The sequence below is a fragment of the Papaver somniferum genome, chromosome 6 (genome assembly GCF_003573695.1).
Source record: "Papaver somniferum cultivar HN1 chromosome 6, ASM357369v1, whole genome shotgun sequence".
NCBI classification, from domain to species: Eukaryota; Viridiplantae; Streptophyta; class Magnoliopsida; order Ranunculales; family Papaveraceae; genus Papaver; species Papaver somniferum.
Window position 1 is genome coordinate 174,012,350 of NC_039363.1, and position 23,519 is coordinate 174,035,868.

The window sequence follows — 23,519 nt, forward strand, 5'->3', positions numbered from 1 at the left end:
TTCCCAAAATTGGATTTGCCTATCCACCCGGACCGTCCAATAACCAACTCCTGTTGGATTTGCCCTTACTATTGGCATTAACAAAAAGAAAAAAAAGCATACGGATTAGTGACGTGTTATAATCTCTTAGCCATCAGATTTTAATCGGAGGGATGTAAATTCAACTTCAAATGTTAAATATAGAACAAATGTCATTGGTCAGTAACGAAGCACACGGATCATTGGTTTCCATAAGCTAACAACTTTAATATCTTATTGGTTAGTCACGAAACATACGGATTGTTGACGTGCCACTAATTCACAGCCGTCAGATTTTAATCTGAACTTTCAAAACGATAGAAAACAATCAAATTTCATTGGTTAGTAATGAAGCATACGGATCGCGTTTGCATAAGCCAACAGCCGTTAGATTATAATCTAAAGAGAACAGAATACCAAGAATTTGAGAATTCATTTTCAATATAAATAAGCAGCAAAGACCAACAGTTTTAATCACAAATCTTATCTCCATCTCTCAAACGATTCACAGCAAAATTCTCACTCTCAAAAAAAAACTCTAGTTTTCAGAAACACTTTAAGTTATTATCAATGGAAGGAACAGCAAAGGTTGGAAAGGGAGGAAGGAAAGGTGGTGATAGAAAGAAAGCAGTAACAAAATCAGCCAAAGCAGGACTTCAATTCCCAGTCGGAAGAATCACTCGTTTCTTGAAGAAAGGTCGTTATGCTCAAAGACTCGGTTCCGGTGCTCCAGTTTACTTGGCTGCTGTTCTTGAGTACCTCGCTGCTGAGGTAAAACAAAAACCTAATCTTCAGTCTTGTTCTTCATTTTTGAATCTGGGGTTTTAATGAATTTTGATTTTAATTTTAATTTGTGTTTTTTTTTTTGAATTGGGTTTTTAGGTTTTGGAATTGGCTGGAAATGCTGCCAGAGACAACAAGAAATCAAGAATCGTCCCAAGACATTTGTTGTTAGCAATCAGGAATGACCAGGAATTGGGGAAATTGCTTTCTGGTGTTACTATTGCTAGTGGTGGTGTTCTTCCCAACATCAACTCTGTTCTGTTACCAAAGAAGAAGGATGAGGCTGCCAGTACTCCAAAATCTCCATCAAAATCTACTGCTGCTAAATCTCCAAAGAAGAAGTAAGATCTATAGATCTAGTGCAGTAGTAATGTGTATTGAAGTTTAGGGTTCAACTATTTTGGGTTTTAAGATCATTTTCCTGATTTCAAGATCTGTCTTTGTTTCAGATCTGAAAGTCTGTTTGTAATCTCTACAAATCAATGGAATTAATCTTATTACATTTAGATTCTGTAATCAATTGCTAGAAATCTTAGTTTCCAAACCAAATCTCACAAACAGCATTCAATTAACATTCTAACAACAAAGCTACAAATCATTTATTAATCAGAAATTTTCTCTACGAAAGATTTTATTCTTCTGTTCTAGATCTAGAACTCAAAACACAAAACAAGAAAACCAGTAATTTTGAAATTTCAGATTTGGGGTTCAGGGTTCAGAAACCCAAATTTTAGTGGTTCTTCTGTAAATCAAGAACTTTAGCCCAGGAAGGTCTAGCCAAGATATCCTTAGACCAAGCAGAAACACATGGTCGAGATTCAAAAATCTTCTTAGTTGGTGTACCCATCAAACAATTGAGATAAGGAAGATGATGAAGATCAGCTAAAGTAAACTCATCTCCACCCAAATATTTGGATTGGCCGAGTCTTTTCTCATACACATCCAGGACATTAGCTAGCTTGGCTTCATTTTCTTCAACAGCAGCTGCATCTGTAGTCATACCGAACATGGGCTTGTAAACTAATTCCCAACCCAAAACTGATGCTACTGGCTCAAAATGGTGAGCCTCGACTTCCATCCAGTTCACCATTACTGGCATCTTCTCGAATGAAATCAACGGCGTTCCGCTGCTAGCGTAATCATGTGCGATGTACTGTGAGATGGCCCTTGATTCGAAGAGCTTCAAATCCCCATCTTCAAAAGCTGGGACTTGACCAAATGGCTACCCAAAAAAAATTTAAAAAGAAGAATTAGTGAAAATTCGTGTGACTTGTAGATGATAGATCCATGAATTAGAACTGAAAAATTAAAAGATCAAAGTTTGGTCTAGCTGCTTACGTTGAGAGAGATGAAGGGTTCTTTCTTGTGTTCACCTTCAGCTAAGTTAACGAAGAGTAGTTCATATTCAAGACCTTTTTCGATGATGGTAACAAGAACTCTTTGAGTTGCAGTTGAAATTGGACTTCCATGAACCTTGAGAACAGCCATTATTATTACTATGAGATAGCGAAATTAAAATGAAGATCTTGATTTGATTGTAATATGCAGAAAGTGAAAGGAGGTTTCATGACAATTTATAATGGAGCAAAGCAATAATGGATCATTGCAAAACAATAAAATAAAAAGGCTGTTATCGGGGTGTCACACTCCTTCAGAGGGACATCACCTAATAAGACAAAAACGGATCGCCCATAAATAATATCAAAAACCCCTTATTTTATATAATTTTGTGATGACCAAACAATACTTATTTGGTTAATTTTAATTTAGTTTAATTAATTACGTTTAGGTTGGAGATATAGCAAACTTAGGCGTAAAATTAGAATTACGCGTGTAAATCAACTAAACCTAGGCGTAAAATTGGAATTACGTCTGGAAATCAACTAAACCTAGGCGTAAAATTGGAATTACGCCTGGAAATCAACTAAACCCAATTACGCCTAGATATCAACTAAACCTAGGCGTAAATTGAAATTACGCCTGGAAATCAACTAAACCTAGACGTGAACGACATGCAAATCAAAGTTTACGCTTAAATTGAACTAAACCTAGGCGTAAGTTCTTTAAAAACTAAATTACGATTAAAAAATCTAGTACCGTACCCAGGCGTAACACTAGCAGAAAGTAAATAAAATCCTAATTTTACTTCGATTTCATTCGATTTAAGCACAAAAACGAGTACAAAAAGATGGGTTTGTTCGATTATTACCTTACATACACCATGGGTTGTTGTTGAGTAGTTTGAAAACTTCATTCTTCAATTGAATGAATCGGTGGAATGAGTTAAGGATGAAGTTGAGGTTTGAGATGTTGATTACCATCACTAGGATCAGTTTGCTTTTTCCTCATCTGTTTTTATTAGTTTTAATTGAAGGGTCATTTTGGACAAATTGCTATTGAATCAAAAGTATCCCTTAATCAGATTTTTGGTCACCAGATATCCAAGCGACGCCCTTCTGAAAGAGTATGACGCCCCAATAACATCCTTTTAAAATAATGAATCATTTCATAGATAAAATTCCTTTCTCGTATTAGGAAATTGGGCCAAAGTGATGTGTTGATTCCCCATATAGATAACGGATTGGATTTGATCAATTCAACTAAAAGTCCATGGTTTAATTTACGATTGACGCAGCTGACCGGCAAGTGAGCTGCCTTTTATCAAGGCTGTTAATGAGGTACCAATTTGTCCGAGGATGTACCAACCCAAAGCAAATGATGTTTTGTCTTATTAACATTTTGGTTCACCCCAAACAAAACCATTCCCCCTATTAGCAATCTTGCCTTTTGTGAGTTTAGATGACAGCCTTATTAGTTATTAGATCGACCAATATGTCGAATGGAGTTGCCAGATTGTCAAATGGGTTCTAGCGGTAGTTTTTTTTTTTTTTTACCTGAAGCTTCTAGACATTAGACTGTTTGGTAGGACAAAGTTATTGTTTAGAAAATCAAATTCCAGGAAAAGAGACAACGAATTCAAAATGCAAGAGTTGGATGATGGTCGGCCATGCTTGCACGATTAACACGATATTTCTTCTCCCCGACTGGTAGGGCCTAAATTTGTACTTCTTTCGAGGTGAAGATCAATTTCCAATAATTTTATTTGATTCTTTGAGCTTTGAAAAATAATTGAAGTTTTTTAATCACATTATATTGTACACTGACGTACTGAATGACCGACGTCTTGTTGGAACTTGGGGAGTTCGACTCTGTTTGTATTTCAACCACTCCTCCATCCTAGTTTACTTGCCAGTAAATTGATTTTTACACGTAAATTAGAAAATGTAGAGAATAGATTTTTTTCAAAATTATCCAAACTAGTACTTAAGATACATAATTTTTACTGGACGTTAGGTGTGTTATCAAACCTCATTTCGGATTATATATATACATATATATATTTTAACCTTTCATTTCTGAAGGATCATTTCTGAAAAATGAGACTTGCTGTCCCATGCAGTTGTCCGGACCGGGCCATTTTATAGGCTTGGGGTGTTCTAGGTGACCTAATAATATGGGCTCTTTTATGGGTTATCATATTAGGAGTAAAGTTAGAATTTTAATCTAGGAAGAGATAGATTTATATACTTAAAGTAACGACATTGAACTGCCTATGCGACCAAAGGCTCCCCAAATCTTTTCAGCACTGTTCGTTAAATATTGGGTTATATGTCTGTGAATATTGGTCATACAGCCTAAGCCCCAAAAATTTGTTGGTGATTTTCAAAATAATATTAAATTTACTGATGCTTATAACTGTTGCCAAATATTTAGCAACACTTATAACTGTCATATGTTTGCAGTGTAGATAACAGTGAACAACATTTTCCCGATGTATATAACTATTTGTAGATGGGGAAAAACGAGTTGCTGGTTTTTAAGGAATTGAGAAGACGACCGTGCGGAGGAAACTCCTTGAACCGAGCGAACTGTCTAACCTCACACGGATGCACTGCAAGAGGGAGTGCTTTGAATTCGAGAGATCAATCTGTAGGACTCCGGCCTAAACCAAGACAATGGCCGTTCCAGAGTCAATTCGGTCACAAGAGAGGATGGGTTGATCTGTAGGAGGGAAGCTGAGAAATGTGTGAGATCAATGGTGATCGAAATTGTAGGTGTGTTGTGTATTCTGCGTGAAGAAATAAAATAAGTTCTGATTGATTAAATTTGCTCTATTGAGAGTAATTTTTTCAGACGATGAGTTTGTGTGCTCTTGTTTTACAAAAACTGTTTGTTGTTTCAATCATGATTCAGATTGCTAGAATTGTAAACACCTTGATCCCATGAAGTCTGACAGTTGCTGGAGTCAAAGAGTGGGGAAGTGGAAATCGTGTTAAAACCAGTTGCTCATTGTGCAGAGACTTAGTTGATTTTCCATCCACTACTTTGCTAACTCCTCCAACTGATTGCACGACTTGCTCACATTCTCATCGTGTGTATGAACACACGTGCCGTACACCGCCAGACCAAAACCCTAGTTAATATCCCCCCATGTAACATGATTGATGTCTCGTGATTGTGGGTCTGCAAGGCAGACGTGTATTTATTTAGTCAGTTGCCGACTTCATGGGACGATGAGTCCTTGTATTGCTGAGTTGAACGTGATTTGCAGATGTTCTAAGACTCATGAATCGAACGTGTCTGTTGAGACAGAGGTATAATTTTCGAGTAAACGTTGATAGTTAAAGTGAGCAAATATTGCTCATTCGATGGATTGTAAAATATTGATAGTTGAACCAATATTCCTTAGTCTGAGCAAATATTGCTCACCTGAGCAAATGTTGCTCCTTTGATGAATTGTTGGTAACAGAACCAAATAAAATATTAATTTAGAATACTGGCAACTGAACCGAGTATAATTAATAAAAATGTTGATCATGGGATCAACATAAGATTATTAGCGTTTGAATCTGGAATTATGAACCTTGGATTCGAAAACCCTAATTTCGATCAATTGCTGATTAATTGATGATTTATCGAAAATCAACCACAGAGTGAAGGGGGGACCGACTACATGGGATGATGAATCGACCATGTAACGCCCAGATGCTCTAGTGTGCAAAATACCAAAGTCTCTTGAAGACCAGTTGGTGAAAAGATGAACAAATGCTGATTTAATCATTTATTGAAATAATACTCGTCTGAACCTTAGGTGATAAAACCTAATTAATTATGAAGAGATGAAGGACCGACCAAGGGGTCATGAAACTGGCCCTGGTTGGTCATGGGACCGACTGGCGATCATTTTATGAAATTCCAAGTTGTTTGGAAGAGTTTCAACCTAATGTGAACAAATTAGGTCAAATGATGAAAATGTGCGGGACCGGCCTCTTGCAAGCTAAAGAGCCAACCTTGGTCGGTCAAGGTAATATGCTCATGTTACTAAAGCGTTCATTCCTCAGTCCTGAGAACTTTGATATTTTCTGGCGTGCATTTGAGCATTCATTTGAGAAAATATGAAGAATTCAGGGTTTTGCTGAAACTGAGGAATTTCCATGAGATGATGGAAATAATAATAAAATAAGGGATTACAAGGTGTGGGACCGGCCACGACTAGGGCATGGCTGGCCGGCTAGCAAGCCCGGTCCCGTGACACCTTTCCAATTTTATGTAATTTCCTTGATGTGAAGGAAATACCATGAAATTGAGGAGTTTCATAATATTAGGGAATTTCCATGAGATGATGGAAATAATAATAATAAAATAAGGAATCATGAAGTGTGGGACCGACTATGGCCAAGGCATGGCCGACCGGCCAATAATCTCGGTCCCATAGCACTTTTCCTAATTTTATATTATTTTTCATGATTTTAGGGAAATACCATGAAATCAAGGAATTTGTTGAAATAAAGGAGTTTTCCTTAAAATGAAGGAGTTTTCATGAGATGAAGGAAACATTGATAATTAATAATAATAAAATAAGGGACGTGTGGGACCGGCCACGATTAGGGCACGGTTGGCCGGCTAGGGCCGGTCCCGTGAGTCTTCCCTAACTTTATATCTTTTCCTTGATGCGAAGGAAATATCATGAAACCAAGGAATTTCATGGGATGAAGGAAGTAATAATAATAAAATAATAAGGAAAGCAAGGTGTGGGACCGGCCACAACTAGGGCATGACCGGCCGGCTAGTGAGCTTGGTCCCGCGACACCTTTCCTAATTTTTTAATTATTTCTTTGATACGGGGGAAACACCATGAAACTGAGGAGTTTCCTTATTATGAAGGATATTTGTTCAAATGAAGGGATTTTCATGAGATCAAGGAAAAATAATAAAATAGAGAATCAGGCGTGGGACTGGCCATGACGTGATTGGCCGGTCGGTGGGCCCAGTCCCCTAGCGCCTTAGCTAATATTTTTTTATTATTATTTTTCTTCCTATTTTGCATAGGTTCATCGTTCCTTCGTATTTTGGAATGCTCGTTCGTGCATTCAAGTGCTCGTTAGTGCATTATTGCTGAGTACACTTGCACCATTTTGGTCGGGGCTTACTCGATAGCGGCTCAGATGCCCGTACGTTAAATATTTATCACTAACCCATGGAATTCTGTTGGGAAGAACCACAAATTGAAGTAATGGAATATTATGAAAAACGTAGAATATTTTCGAATATTCAGTTAATGAATTTAGGCATGTTGTCTAGGAGCATTTATTATCTAAGAGTAGAGTAATATGAGCTTGTTGAAGCGTCATATTTGTTTTATATAGTCAGGGAAAACATTGTTACATCCTGAAGACGTTATTGCTCTATACTAGCAGGTAAGCTGTTTAGGAGCCGTCCAATCGTTCGATTCTATATAGAAATATTTACTGAAATTGCTCAGTATTTATGAGATATGTCGTTGCCTCAGCCGAGAGACTACACATCTACATATACTCTGAGAGACAGTATTCTCAGTCAGAGGTTCTTGAGGAATGAGCTTTCATGCTTCGATGAGAGACATGATCCTCAATACTCATCTGATTGCTGGATCAGGAGCATGTATAATTATGATTTTACGATTTTAGCGCTTTTCGAAAATCCCCCTTTTACATTAAGTCTCCTGCTTAGTGAGGGACAGTCATGTTCCTCAATCAGCACTGGATGGTGATTTTCCAGTTATATACGAAATAAGTAATTGAACTTAGTCGTAAGATAATATGTTACCGGATTTTCGATTACACGAGCGAACCATGGCTTGAACGAGGATCCCAGTGGCATGATAGAGCATCGTCTAACGAGCGTAAAGTGGTATAGCACCGCTGATTTGGTGAAGGGACCTTGTCGATTTAGGATTCACGGTCCGGGCCCAAGAAAGGAAATCCTTGTGGAATTAGGTTTTGGAAATAAAATTTGATATAAAAGGAATTAATCCGTTTTTTTTTATTTCTCCTCCACGACCGACCACCACCTTCATCTTTTTCCTCCCTTCACGTTAGCAACAGAGAAAAGCAGGAAAAATTCATCGGAACCACCGTCGCCGGCCGGCCGATCACCGTCCGGCACCGACAGGTAATTTTTTTTTCTTCAGAAGTTCATGAGTTGTTCATGCTTTGTTAATGCTAAAGTTATATACATGTACATATATGAGTGTGAGTTTTGTAGAAAACCCTTGTTTGAAAAACGTATGTTCGTTCGATCGTTAGTTTAAGAAACTAGTAATAATCCCTGACTTAAGAGAGATTTATTTTTTTATATATACAGACCTGTGTCTAGTGATAAATTTTTGTTTATGAGCTTTCATGAAAACCAAAACTTTATCTTGATGTATGAATTTTCATGAAATCTGAATAAACCTTCGTTTCAAAAACGGACGATGGTACGAAGGAAAAGAGATTTTTTTTTTGATAAAACCGTGGAATATCCACGATTTTTTTTGTATATAAAACCGTGACATGTTCATGGATTTTTTTTAATGTGAGTTTTTGCTCACACCAAAATAATAAAATTTATTTTTCATGAATAATTCACGTTTTATATATATATATTTTGAAAGACAAAGCCTGACTTTGAGTAACATTTAAAAGTGAACAATTATTTATGATGAAATATTGTTTAGTTTTCATAAGTCTATGGTGAATGCTCACACAGTGAAAATTATGTTCATGATTTTATGAAAATCAGGTTTCGATTTTTGAAAACGTTTTGCTCATTCTTTGCAGGTTCGAAGAAGCGAGCAAGTTTTGAAGTGTTAACTCCTTTATCACAATCACTACTGTTAGTGGAATCGTAAACGGGTAAGAGTTAAGAGTTACCATTTTGTAGATGCCTGCATGAGCATTTTTATCATCCAATTGCTTCATTCCATCATTGATGTTCGCATCTTGCATGGATAATATACTGAAGTAGAGTTTTATGTGCATATTACAGCTCGCAAGGATGTCCGACTCCCAAGAAAATGATGTTTCCAGAGACGATACATGCATGGATGAGACTTCTGTTGGTGAAGAAGAAGAAGAAACACCTGGAATTAAGAATGTTCCGAATATAGATGATGCGTTTTTTGAGGTTCAGCAGGAAGCCGAAAAACGTCTCAAAACCCCAGCGTATCGTCTTCTGATAAATCCAAGAAGTTTTACTCAAAAAAAATTGGTGACTCCTAAGAAAGTGATCCGATTTTGTCTTGAACGAGGACTTTTCCTTGCGTCAATTATAGAGTTTAAGCTTTCTCGATGACCTTTAGAAAAATTCTCTGGATGGGCGAGACATATGCTGGGTTTCCCTCGCATCAGAGCTATGCTAAATCAGGCACATGTGACAAGAGCTATTCAAGCATCTGGAGACTTATTCATCTTTCATGATATGCGAGGTATAATGGCTCTACTTGCTCGTTGGTGCATTCTGACCCATACCTTCATATGCAGATAAGGAGAATTTACCATCACCTTAGAGGATGTAGTTGCTTTGTTGCATCTCCCAATCACGGGAAATCTCCCTGAGGATCTCTCAGCTGAGGAGACGGCAGTTTCTAACATCTTGGCAGCAGAAATGGAGAGTATTAACAAGGTGTCCAGCAAGTGTTGTTATGCTCACTGGTGGACACGCTGGTGGCCAAGAGATGAGGCTACCGATAGTCCCATTGACGGTATGTTATCCATTGCTGCTTTCTTATGTTTATGGTTGTCCAGAGACGTATTTGAAGATAGTGGAGATTTGTTGAAGCCGTTCGTGATTCCCTTTGCTATCAAGGTGGATCAAGGTGAGCAACTTCCAATAGGTAGCCTATTTTTGGGTTCTTTGTACTCTAACTTAAGACTTCCTGATTATAGACTCCAGTGTATCGAATGGCTTTATGAAGATCGCATACTATGCCAATACGAAGTTTCTTCAAGCTTTGATGTGGGAACATTTCAAGAATTACACACCTATTCCACGTACTATCTTGTAAGGACCGAATGCTTATGTTCGTCATGTTTTCTCTGAGAAAGATAATGCCAGGATTATGCGCTGGTCTACAAAGCAGCCTCGGTTCAAGACACGTCTCATTGATGTGTTAGATAATGAATCTGAGTTAGATTTTCGCCCATGGGTGTAAATTTCTTCTTATATTTCCCAGCTGACAACTTTCAATTTTGGAGAGAGTATGGATTTGGCGTCTGGTACAGGTCTGAGTGATGGCGAGAGATCTTTTATGTTGAGTTGCACTCCTGGTCACTTGATATCAGCGATATATGGAGAACTTTCAGTGGAGGAATACAATATTGATAGAGCAGATCGACAAATGGGTATGGATTAGTGTGTTCCGACTTTTCGAAGAAGGAAACTATCGGTCGAGCAACTTAGGACCCATTTAGACCGTACACATGTGGAAGGAAGCGATTACTGGCTCCCTTGCTCTGAGAGAATTACGTATGTAACTCCAGGTTATGTAGACTTTTGGAATCAACAACTTGAGTGGTTACATGATTTCGTGATGGTTGGCCAATCTCCGGTGAAAAATCCTCCCTCTGTTGAGATGATTTCTACTCGACCAAGATTGAAGCATCTCTGTGGTGGTGATAAACGAAAGACGTCTCTAGGATGTTCACAAGTATGTACCTTTTATATAATCTTCTTAAAATTATGATAATTGTATTTTAATCATTGCATCAAATTTTATCACAGGACGGTCGTAACGTAAGACCTCGAATCCATGTAGACTTCTCAGAAACTGAGGCGATTATTCATGGCGGAGAAGGCAAGAGCAAAAATTATAAGCTGTCACCTAATACCATAAAGTCCCAAGTTGTTTCCTTGGTGAGTTGTCAATATTTCTTTTGCCGCGACTTCTTCTTATCCGCATAATTAGGATTATAAAACTCATATTTGTTATTCCGTTGCAGAACTTTACTCCATCAAGTATTGACGGCCTTCAATTCTCTGTTGTTGGGCAAACGGTTTCCGACTCGAGTGTTGAAGAAGAGGCTGACGTAAGTATTTCTTCGCATAACCAATCATGATGATTTGTAGATAAAATGCTAATTGTTGAAAATATATCCAGGAGGATGTTGCCATGGAAGTGGAGAATACTGGCGATGCTCGTTCATCTTCAGAAGTTGGTGACGAAGAGGATTCTTAGAACTCAAGACCGAATGAGAGTAATGATGCTCTTAATACTGATACAGGCAATCACGGCTCTTTGAATGCTTCAGAGACCACCCAAGTAAGTATTTATCTTGTATTTTATCCATAGAAGTATAAATTTGTTGATTTATGAATGAATGAATGAGAACTCATGTGAATATACGAAAAGTTTTGCCGAAATACGTCACCAGAAATTCCAGAATTCAGCCCTTTAGCAAAAACGCTGTAGAATCTTCATACAATGTCAGATTTTCACGATATACCCATGTATCCTTATGCCCAGGAAATTTCCAAGATTAGAAAAGAATCTTTTATAGTTTTGGGCACGTTTAGGGGCTGAAATCAGCGAAACAGTAAACTTCCAGGAGAGCTTCAGGAATTTTTCAGCTGACATGTAGTTAGATGTTTTGGCCACATAGTTTTACTCGTTCATCCAATCGTTATGAAATTTTGATATGTTTTTGATAACATCCATACGAAGAGAATGGTATATAACCCAACCTTATATTATTCACCAATTGCTCCTAGTTCGCCGTCTTATACATGGCAGTGTAAAATCTCTTCAGATGAGCTTGTCGTAAAACGCGTTTTTATGACTTTCACGCTATTTGCTCGCGTCTTGAATGCATAATGATGAAATTTGATGATGTTAGACCACTCACATCCTGAATTTACAATTGCCTTTACTTTTTATGCTTGGTGTGCTCTAATCTCACGTAATCATCATATTAGGTGCCAAATGATAAACTTGAGAATACCCGAGTTGATGACGACGACACGAGCGGTATTATGAATCAAAGTGGCAACAAAAACATTTATGCACCTCAAGATCATGAAGAGGTCGTTGTTGAAGCTAGTAAGGAAAACGAGATCATCATATTAGGTGCCAAATGATGAAGTTGAGAATACCCGAGTTGATGACGATGGCACGCGCGGTATTATGAATCAAAGTGGCAACAAAAACATTTATGCACCTCAAGATCATGAAAAGGTCATTGTTGAAGCTAGTAAGGAAAACGACATCGTCATTACTCCAGGGACGGAAGAAACCACGCCTCGTGTGGAAGAAATGTGATAAACCAAACTGCTCTTGCTCCATCGATGGAAATAGAAAAAGCTGCTCAAGAAACCTCCCAGAGATGGAGGAGACTGCTCTTGAGATAAACGAGACTGTTCCAATGGTGGAAACTCGCATAGTTGTGCATGAATACCCGAGTGCAGGAGTTGCTTTTGATCCTCCATTTGATGCATCACTCCCATACCATGAACTAGTTGGTGGATTCAGCGTTCCTATTGGATATGCAGGCTTGTACGAGAAGATATGGAGGAAGTTCGGTCACATCATCCTTAACAGAGACCCTAAGCTTGCTTATTCCGTAACAATGCAAGTAAGTGTTATCTTGCGTGTTGTAAGTGATATATGCGCTAGGGCCAGAAATACTGTTACTCCAGATGTACTCTTTGATTCGGAGTTCAACTTGGAGAATTTTGAGAGACTTGGCTTCAACGTGAAATGGATTCGTAAGAAGATAAATTACATCAAGGATTCATGTGAAAATAATATACCCTTTCCCAATGATGCTGTGATGGAGAAGCAAGACAAGATTGCTAGGCTGACTGAAGAGCTGGACATGGAGAATATGGCCTTATAAGTCTTGAAGGATGCAGAGGAGTGAAAATCTTTCTTTGCTTATTTTCTTTGATTTCCTTTCCACAATCTCTTGAACTTATGAACTTCTGAGAGATGTGAGGTTTTATTTTTGGTTTTGATTGGTTTTGGATAAGTAGATGATTGAGGATTTTATTTGGATTTGATAGAGATTTTCTTTAAGTAAACTGAATTTTGATAAATTGCTGAACTTAAATTACTGAATGCAAGTATTGCAAACATTTTGGAGGAAACCGAAATACATGAAAGAAAATCGTAAATGCCAAATTCGGGTATTTTTGGCGTTTATGCCTTAACCCAATTACCTCAAAGATCCCATATCTTAGGCGTCGAATGCTTTGAGCCATGTTTCGTGTATTACTGCCACATTCTCTTTTCCATCCATGTTGATCAATCTGTAGTATCCACCAGCAACAGACTTAGAGATCATAAAAGGCCCTTCCCAGTTGGAGTTATTTGCAGGATGAGAATTACGCTTAGTTGCTTTGAGAACTAAATCTCCTTCCTGGAACTTGTTAGACTTGGTTGTCCGCGCCCTGAATATCTGCCGTTGGTTCAGAATTCCTCGTGCAGTGGGATTACACGTTGGTGAAGCCTTCCAATCTTGAGGTACATATGGACATTCGTGCAAGGGAGAATATTTGGGATACTGCTTGTTGAATTCAACCATTATTTTAAAAACAATAGTATCAGCGAAATGCTCGACTCGGAGAGGTTCTGCGTCCAACCACTTGGTGAAATATTGCTGAGGTGAGGTTATCTATTCATAGCATTTTGCAATTGCTAAGTTGTTGGTGGAGTGAAGCCCTCAGACCCAAGTAGCATACTTGAAAACTGATAAAATGGACGCATGAGGAGGAATAAGACTTGCCTGAGTGCGGAAACTTTTGATGAAAGCATGTGCGTTTTCTTCATGCTTTTGTGTCAGCTCCATCAAGGTTTTGACTTCCTTCAGATGCTCAAATGGTGGAGTATCCTCTATTTCTTCCGAAACAGAGCTTTCTTCAACAGAGAAATGTGCAATTGAAGGTGTTGGAGTTACCTTTCCAGAATGAATCCACGTACGCCCAAGGATCATATTGTATCCTGGATCTTCTCGGATTATGTAGAACTTGGTTTCTGTCCAGGTTGAGTTTACATTCACCTTGAGAGTAATGTGTCCATAAGCATATCTGGGAATCCATTCGTGATCCATGATTGATACTGGAGCATGAATGTCTTCTTATCGTGTGATATCAGCAGCTCTGAAAGTTTTCAGAGGGATAACATTAACAACAGTGCCAACATCTATAAGTTCTCGTTTGAACTCGTTCCCTTTGAGATGGAGTGTGGTGAGAAGTCCCCAGTCGTACATTTCTTTGTCTATTGCTGAAGTGTCAGGAAACGTCTCCTGGATCAATAAGCGTTTCTCTGACACGATGTGGTTCAATGCAGCAAACATGTCTTTCCTTTGATCCTTTGATAAGTACGACAATTCGCAGACATGCTCGATTAAGGACTGAACTGCTTCCTTGACGGGTGGTTCAGAGAGAGTGAAGCTTCTGACCGTGAGAGGGTCTCTGTGCACTCCTTCAGTCCCCAAGTTAAGTTATCCTGATTCGACTTTTTCTTGGAATATGCGCTTCAAGATTCTGCAGTCCCTTGTGGGATGATTGACGAATTTATGAAAGCGATAGTAACGAGGATTTTCCATGTCTTCTTCAGTTGGTTCTTTCTTGATATAAGGTAACTTGATTGCATCGTCTTGAACCCAGACATCTAATAATTCAATCACCTCTTCAATGGGAAAAGGGAAATCAGGTGCTTCTTGATCAGCCCCTGCGCGTTGGGTAGGAGCTTGTGCATCTCGAGTTTGATTATCCTTTCATTGTGCTTTCGAAGGGGTCGGAGAAGTGTGCTTGCGCTGCGGCTCGGCTCTTCGTTTGCTCCCTTCTGCGACAACATTTGTGGAAGGTTGGAGGTTGTACTGTTTGTTGATTAAACGTCTGCTACCTCGAGTTTTTCATGGTTCTTCAGTTTTTGTGGTTTTAGCTCTCTCCAATAAAGCAGGTGCAGTAGTTGCAGATCTCTTAGACGCTTCATGAAGTTCTGAGAAAGTCTGGAACCTGAGATTTTCCAATAAAGCCCTGTAGACTGGAATCATTCCATTGATGCACAAGTCCACGAGTTGTTGTTCTGTGACATTTGGATCATGACAGTCCAGAGCTTGAATTCTGAACCTTTTCACACAATCTTAGGATGTTCATTGCTCCTTTGAAACATCCTTCCAAGATCAGAGAGGGTGATTTGCTCTGAAAAGAAGAAATATTTTCTGTAGAAAGCATTAATCATTTCTCCCCAACTAGTGATACTTCCTGGTGTGATGTTGTTGTACCAGGTATATGCCCTTCCTTTCAGATATTTTGAAAATTCCTTCAGAAGGACGACATGGTTGTGTTCATGTTCGCCTAATGCCTCCAAAAACTGGGAAACATGTTCTCGAGCATTGCCTGTTCCATCATAAAGGGTGAATGTTGAAGAGGTATAACCTGTTAGTAGAGGAATCCTTTGTGTAGCAGCAGGGTATGGAGGTTGGTGACGATGGACATATGAAGTTTTATCTTTTCCATGGTCCTCCAAGAGGCGCTCCAAGTCTTCACTGATGATGAAACTGGATTGTTCCTTCGCTGGCGGATTGTCTGCAGCTTTAGCTTTAGGAACTTCTTCATCATCTACTACATAGATTGGAGTGACTTCAGGATCAGCGTCCGAAGATGTTTATTTAGCTTTTACTTTCTCTTGAGTTTTCTCTGACATCTTGTCTGTGAGAGTTTTGAGATAATTGCATAACTCTTTCTGAGTGGCAGCCATGTCAATCTGATTCTTGGCAAGAGTATCTTGCACCTTCATGAGATCACCTATGGTAGGCGGGTTTTCTCTGACTTCCTCAGGAGACCGGCCGAAGAGAGGATTGTTCCCGATGTTAGTTTGGGGAGGAGTGGTACCTCTAGTGTCGTTGCTAGGAACCGAAGCAGTTTCCGGAGTACCACCAGTATTGCTAGTGCTAGCATTGTTTGGTTAGGGTTTGTAACTAAACCTGACCTAAGATCAACCATCTTGTGAAAATGTGAGATTGCAACCGATAGAATGATCCCCAATGTGGTCGCCAATCTGTAGATGGGGCAAAACGAGTTGCTGGTTTTAAGGAAGTGAAGAGACGATCATGGGATCAACGTAAAATTATTAGTGTTTGAATCTGGAATTATGAACCTTGGATTCGAACCCTAATTTCGATCAATTGCTGATCAATTGATGATTTATCGAAAATCAACCAGGAGTGAAGGAGGGACCGGCTACATGGGATGATGAGTCGACCATGTAGCCCAGATGCTCTAGTGGACAAAATACCAAAGAACAACAAGAGCGACCTTACTTTCACAAGAAAAGAAGGATTTCTTTGGACATAACAAATCACATACAAATATGAATTTGAATCCAAAACACCCAATTAAATTAACCACAAGAAAACTCATGACTAATTTAACCGGAAATTCTCAACATAAGAGAACTTATGGAGCCGCACAGTATATACATAAAAATATGGGCCAGGGAAGATCAATACTGCGGAATAGACAAGGATTCATTCTATTTCCCATCACTATTTGCACAATGACATACAATAGACATAATCCTCGTAATCAAAAGTTCATCCTATCTTCCATCAATACTTGCATAATGACATAATAGGCTTAAAACTTTTGTCATGTCAAAAGCTCATTCATTCTTTTATCAATACATGCATATCGACATATGAAAGACTTAACTTTTGACAAGGTATGGGACAATTATAGTTCACGGACGCAAACACACATATCCCATAACATATTGCAATATATAAAACCATAAATATTAATACTGCAAAAATCATCTTCCAAACAACTTTTTAGAATTTAATCAAAAAAACCTACAAAAAAAGATGAAAACGTTGGACATAGCTATGTGTAATCACAATAATGGCTATTCCATGCTCTAGTTATTCTTCCTAAAAACACAAAAATAAAATTCTCATAGGAAGATTTACTATACAAAATAAAATCAACAAGCTAAAGAACAAGGCCAGACTCTCAAACCATCAAAACCGAACACGAACTGAAATCAAATAGACGTTTCGGAATCCTCACGAGGCTTGAGGTCTTTGAGCTTGTGATTGACAACATCTTATTCTTCTTCAGAGAAGATATCCTTATTGAGAAGATCTTTAACATGTGTCTTTATGAGACCAAGGTCATAAGTAACCTTTTTCAACTCAGTTCTTAACACATCAAGACTCTTCAAAGTACCAATGAGCTGCTGTTTTGCTTCCTCAAAATATTTAAGAAAATCATGAACCACTTCAGCAAAAACCATATCCTCATTCACAACATCCTTATGTGTATAAGAATAGTAACATGAGGTATTAGGATGATCATCTTCTACTAGGGTTATTTTCTTCTTTCCCTTGGACTCGAAACCAATACCTTTGTCAAGAAACCCTTTTGCAAAACCGCTAGAGTTAGAAGCAGACATTCTTGACTGCCGCAAAAAAATCCCAGAGTATGCGTACGAGACTCAAGGGTTTTGGTATTTAAAAATGGTTTCTTAGGGACGATAACTTTTATGGTTTCTAAAAATTGATTCGTGACAGTAACACGGGTACTCGTACGAACACAATCTTGACCCAAGAAAAAAGATACGCAACCGGTAGTAAATTTACGACAAGACAGAGTTTCTGTTATATGAAAAATATCACAAGGTTTTTGGCTCAATAAATGTTATATCTCAGTAGAGAAACAATATTAGAGCACAAAAGTAGCAAGCAACATGGTTGCAACTAATAAAGACTTCTTCGGAAAATAGAAGGAGAAACGAAGAATCACATTTGACACAGTTAATACTTTAGGAAAAGTTATCTGCAGTCAATTGTTGAGTCATAAACGATAAGAAGACAACCCAACTAAACAGAAAATAATTTGACAGAAGTATACCCGATTATTAACACGACTTACCCAACAGGATTTTTATGAGTAAGTTCTCAACCCTTATGATTAATTAGCACAAGAATAAGCTTTCAACTCATTAAATGAACGAAGTTCATGGTTTAGTTTCTTATTCCTTTCTAGTCTAGGAAAAACTCTCTTTTGATGTGAAAAATTATCATAAAACTTATTGTCATCAAAATATGAGACATAGTTTGAGTTCTTACCAAAAGAATTTTGACTTGAAGAGGATGACAACCTGTTGACAATTTCTTTATAGCCTTCAATTATCTCATTCAAGTTATTTCGCATATCATCAATTTTTCTTCTCTCTCTTGGGATTTCGTTCACATCAAAGGTAATGTTATTTCCAGAGGAAACGACTTGATCTTTCCTTAGACGATTTTTGTTAAGATATCTATTCTGCTTTTGAGCATTCGAGGAACTCATTGAACCGACTCTCCTGGTATCAAGCACAGGGTAAGTACTAAAAACAATTGGTTTAGAAATGCGAATGTCGGTTACACCTTTGAGAATGAAGTCTAAGGTGTATTGAAGTTGAACAATGGAATTCTTATTCAACCTAGAGTTTCTCTTTAGCTTAACAGGCCCTTTTGAATAACAAAAGAGACATACTTTCTGATGATGAGGATGATTAAAAGGTTTTGTCTTAACATCATCGTTTGAAGATTTATTCCTTCCACTTGATGTGCAACATCCTTGATTGATGGAGATTTCAGGCACATCCTTTTTAATAGGAAGGGATTCCGATTTTACTTCTAAACCTGGAGCTTTGGTTTCAATAGAAGTAGATGGTATAAAGGATTTTTTTACACGACCTTGAATAGAGAGTTTATTCAAGCGATGTTCAATTTCCAAAACATCCTTTTCAAGACTTGCCTCAAGTAGGATACGTGAAGACTGATCTTCAACATTTTTGGAATTGTAGTATCTTACTACACCAAGAAGAACATTGACATGGTTTTTCAACCGATTAAATCTATCAGCTTGGATTCTAACAAGATTTAGAATCAGTTTACTCTCTTCAGCTGTTTCCCTTTCATTAAAGGAGATAGACTCTTTTGAAGGATAATCAGAACAACACATGTCAGTGTTTCTCTGTCTCATCAGAACACTAGGTTCGTCTATATTTGAGATTGAAGAATCTCTCTATTTAATAAATATAGTAGAGACAGAACTTTTATTTCTGGTGAAGCGTTTATCAGAGATAACACTCTTGTCCATAGAGTCAGATCGCTACAAACATAGACTTATAAGGTCTTTAAACGTGTTTGCCTGCTCTGATACCAATTGAAAAAGCGGGGGTCTAACAACCACACCCAATATTTCGATTAACAATCTGTATGGACTAAATCCAATATACTTTTAAGAGGATCAACTAGACAGTTAGACTCAATATTAATAAAAGTATATCAAAGAGTTATATCTCTCTTTCTCGATTCAATACTTACTCAAGCAAATAGAAATCTGCGAGTCTAATTGAATACGAGAGAAATCACTTGAACGGTATCAAAGACTAATGTTCAAGTATCAACCAATTTCAATCAACAACCAAAGGTTGGATTTCCCAATTGATTGATTCAAACGCACAACCTGTGATATTTCAATTATATAACAAAATATAATGCGGAAAAGAAATAACACACACACCAGAAGTTTTGTTAACGAGGAAACCGCAAATGCAGAAAATCCCAGGGACTTAGTCCAGATTGAACACCACACTGTATTAAGCCGCTACAGACACTAGCCTACTACAAACTAACTTCCGTGTGGAATGCAGTTGAACCTCAATCAATCTCATACTGATTCAAGTTACAATGGCACTCGTTACGTCTCTGATCCCAGTAGGATACTACACACTTGATTCCCTTAGATGATCTCACCCACAATGAAGTGTTGCTACGACCCAAAGTCGAACACTTTAATAAACAATTTTGTATCACACAGAAAAGTCTACGATAATAGATAAATCTGTCTCCCACATAAATACCTGCGATTTTTCATTCTGTCTTTTGATAAATCAAGGTGAACAAGAACCAATTGATAAAGCAGACTTATAATCCCGAAGAAGAGCCTAGTATTATCAATCACCTCACAATAAACTTAATCGACTAACGAAACAAGTTATTGTGGAATCATAAACGATGAGATGAAGGTGTTTGTGATTACTTTCATATCTTGCCTATCTGAGAAATCAATCTCAAACACCTTCGTATCATCATTTGTGATTACACAATATCTTATTTCGATGAGTCGATTAAGATTATTATGAGATGATTAATAATACTTGGCTGTTCTTCGGGAATATAAGTCTGGTTTTTCAATTGGTTCATGTTCACCTTGATTTATCAAAAGACGGAACGAAAACTTGTAGGTATTTCTGTGGGAGACAGATTTATCTATTACCGTAGACTTTTCTGTGTGATACAGATTTGTTTATTGAAGTCTTGAACTTTGGGTCGTAGCAAATCTTAGTTGTGGGTGAGATCCTCTAAGGGAATCAAGTGCGTAGTATCCCGCTGGGATCAGAGACATAAGGAGCGCAACTGTACCTTGAATCAGTGTGAGATTGATTGAGGTTCAACTACAGTCCATACCGAAGTTAGTTTGTAGTAGGCTAGTGTCTGTAGCGGATTAATACAGTGTGGTGTTCAATCTGGACTAGGTCCCGGGGTTTTTCTGCATTTGCGTTTTCCTCGTTAACAAAACTTCTGGTGCCTGTGTTATTTCTTTTCCGTATTATATTTTATTATATAATTGAAATATCACAGGTTGTGCGTTTGAATCAATCAATTAGGAAATCCAACCTTTGGTTGTTGATTGAAATTGATTGGTACTTGAACATTGGTTTTTGGTACCGTTCAAGTGATTTCTCTCGTATTCAATTAGACTCGCAGATTTCTATTCGCTTGAGTAAGTATTGAATCGAGAAAGAGAGATATAGCTCTTTGATATACTTTTATTTAGATTAAGTCTGACTGTCTAGTTGATTCTCTCAAAAGTATATTGGAGTTAGTCCATACATATTTGCAAGCAAAATATTAGGTGTGGTTGTTAGACCGCCGCTTTTTCACATTTAATATTCACCACTAGATGAAAACCTGATTAGATTCAAGCTAATATATTTCAACCGTTAGATCAAACTTAGCTTGTTACATACAAATGAAATGCACGTTTATTTAGGTTTGTGTAACCGTACCCAAACATGTACACTTAGTTGGTTCAACAACAATTAACCAAATGGTTAGCCATATGAGCACTTCCATATCAACCATATTCTTCTTTAGCACAGCTAGTTCAAATGACTCAAATGAACTAGTTAGAGAGTTGTTCAATTGCTTAGATCTTATAGAAGTATACAAGACACAATAGAAGCAAAAACGATTTGATTCACTCGAATCAATTCATGAACTTTATAGCCACAGTTTGCATTTATGCATTCCTTAGTTTATATAAATTTAGGTTCACGAATAACGGTTTTTAGAAAATAACCAACTTAAGTACGCATACTGATACGCGGACTTAAGTACCCGGAATAAGTTTGTTTTCAGTTCACAAACTCCAGCAGAAAATCGCGGGGCGTGAACTTCCGACAGTGCGCGTACTGGTACGCGGACTTTAGTTCCGGTTTTCCTGAGCAGCAAAGTACGCATACTTTGGTTCAAGGAATAAGGACTTACACACGTATGTGTTACCACACAATGTTTATATCCTTCCAAGGTTATATATTCTAAACCCTCATTTCAATTATTGAAACATTCTTAGAGGATGTTATACAGTGGTTATTCACAAACCATTTTTCGTCAAAGCAATTTTCAAGTAATTGAAAGTTATATAACTTTCGTCACTAGTAAAGATGAACTTGGCCAAACAGAAAGCTTACCAACACATATTTCGAGAAATAGATAAGCGAGATAAACTCGGTTCGAAATAGCAAATGTGTATAATCAAAGTCTATATAGCAATACGACTTTTGTCTCAAGATAAGATATAGAGTAGATAGACTTTTGAGTGATAGATAAGTTCAAGTCTCCACATACCTTTTAGTCGATGAAGTTCCACAAGTTCCTTGAGTAGTTCTTCGTCTTTGTATGATGATCGTCATGGAGTCTTGAGCTCAACTACACTTTCTATCCTAGTCCGAGACTTAGCTAATAGTAGACTAGAAATCAAGACTTATAGTTTTGATCACTAACATTGATAAACATGCTTGAGATAACAACGCATGCGAGTTCGACCGAGCAGTGCTCTAACAATTGGTTTAATATATTGCAAAGTCTTATGAGATGTATGTGTCCTTTAGTCTTTGTAAATTGAACTGATATCTCATATATGCTCAGAAGTTAAATCTATTATGTTTTTTATAAACTGAAAATAGAATACACTTTGTGAGAATTTTTTCGCAGTACCGATCTACTTGTGATCACACTTCTGTGTTATTAATGCACTATACACTCCATAAGATTTTCTTATGTTGAGTCATATCAATTACAATTATCTCTTTGTTCGTAATTGGCGTTGAGATTAATTTATGTCGATGTTCAGTATACAAATCCATATGATTTGTCAATGCCCGACAAAATCCTTCTTTTTACAAAATAAAGGTCACCCATGTTGTTCTCTTGAGAATGATATCAAATGTGGGAGAGTTCTTAAATGAACTTGTGCATAATTGTTATATCTTTGTGGGGTGTGTGGCTGTGGAATTTAAAGGGGATGCTTGTATCTTAAATATCCTAGATGAGCACTAAGTATTTCATACTCTATGATATCATCTAAATATAGTTGATAGTAATTTCTTTACATCTTGAAGTATCTTTTGGTTGTATTCATTATGATCCCATGATTTTCGTACCTTTGTCGATTTTTTTTACAAAAAGGGGAAGAATTAATTAGTAGTTTCGCATTACATACAATATGGTTTACACATCATTATGTAAGTGGGAGTGAATCAATATCAATAGGTTTCACCTATTATGCAAAATATGTAAGTATTGATTAGGGGAAAGAAACATATCACCGTAGTATTACTTCAAAGTTGTGATACAATAACGACGATTGGGAATATTTTTTTAAAGTTGTTATTGCTACGGATCTTCAACAACAACGATGCTGAGATGAACATGTTCAGAATCATTGCAACTTCAAGTAATAAAGAATTCAAGGAGTTGAAGAAACCAAGAAAATCAAGCATGATGGATTCAAGGAGTTTTTGAAGCTTTATTTTTTTAATCCATATGTATTAATAGTTTTGTCATTAAAATTGACAAAGGGTGAGATAGTTTGAGCATTGATCGGTCGAACTCACAAGTGTTGCTATATCAAGCTTGTTGTCAAACTTAGCTGATCAAAACTATATCTTGATTTTTAGTCTACAATTAGTCAAGTCTCAGATTAGGATACATGTGTAATTGATAATCAGACATCGCTGCATTCTACCGTTTGGACCGAAGCTTTTTGGAGAAATTCTTCAACAAAAGGTAAGTGAAGAC

At 37.5% G+C, this 23,519-nt stretch overlaps 2 protein-coding genes across 2 annotated transcripts; one reads left to right on the forward strand and one right to left on the reverse strand.

Annotated features, from left to right (window-relative positions):
* Window positions 1–482: 482 nt before the first annotated feature.
* LOC113290165 (histone H2A.1-like) lies at window positions 483–1,303 on the forward strand. Its single transcript, XM_026539712.1, has 2 exons — window positions 483–789; window positions 901–1,303. The coding sequence occupies exons 1-2, from the start codon at window positions 589–591 to the stop codon at window positions 1,144–1,146; spliced, it is 447 nt and encodes a 148-aa protein (XP_026395497.1). The 5' UTR covers window positions 483–588; the 3' UTR covers window positions 1,147–1,303.
* A 34-nt stretch (window positions 1,304–1,337) lies between these two features.
* On the reverse strand, window positions 1,338–2,385 carry LOC113290164 (glutathione S-transferase-like). Its single transcript, XM_026539711.1, has 2 exons — window positions 2,140–2,385; window positions 1,338–2,023 (listed from the first exon to the last, which is right to left on the reverse strand). The coding sequence occupies exons 1-2, from the start codon at window positions 2,287–2,289 to the stop codon at window positions 1,532–1,534; spliced, it is 642 nt and encodes a 213-aa protein (XP_026395496.1). The 5' UTR covers window positions 2,290–2,385; the 3' UTR covers window positions 1,338–1,531.
* Window positions 2,386–23,519: the final 21,134 nt, after the last annotated feature.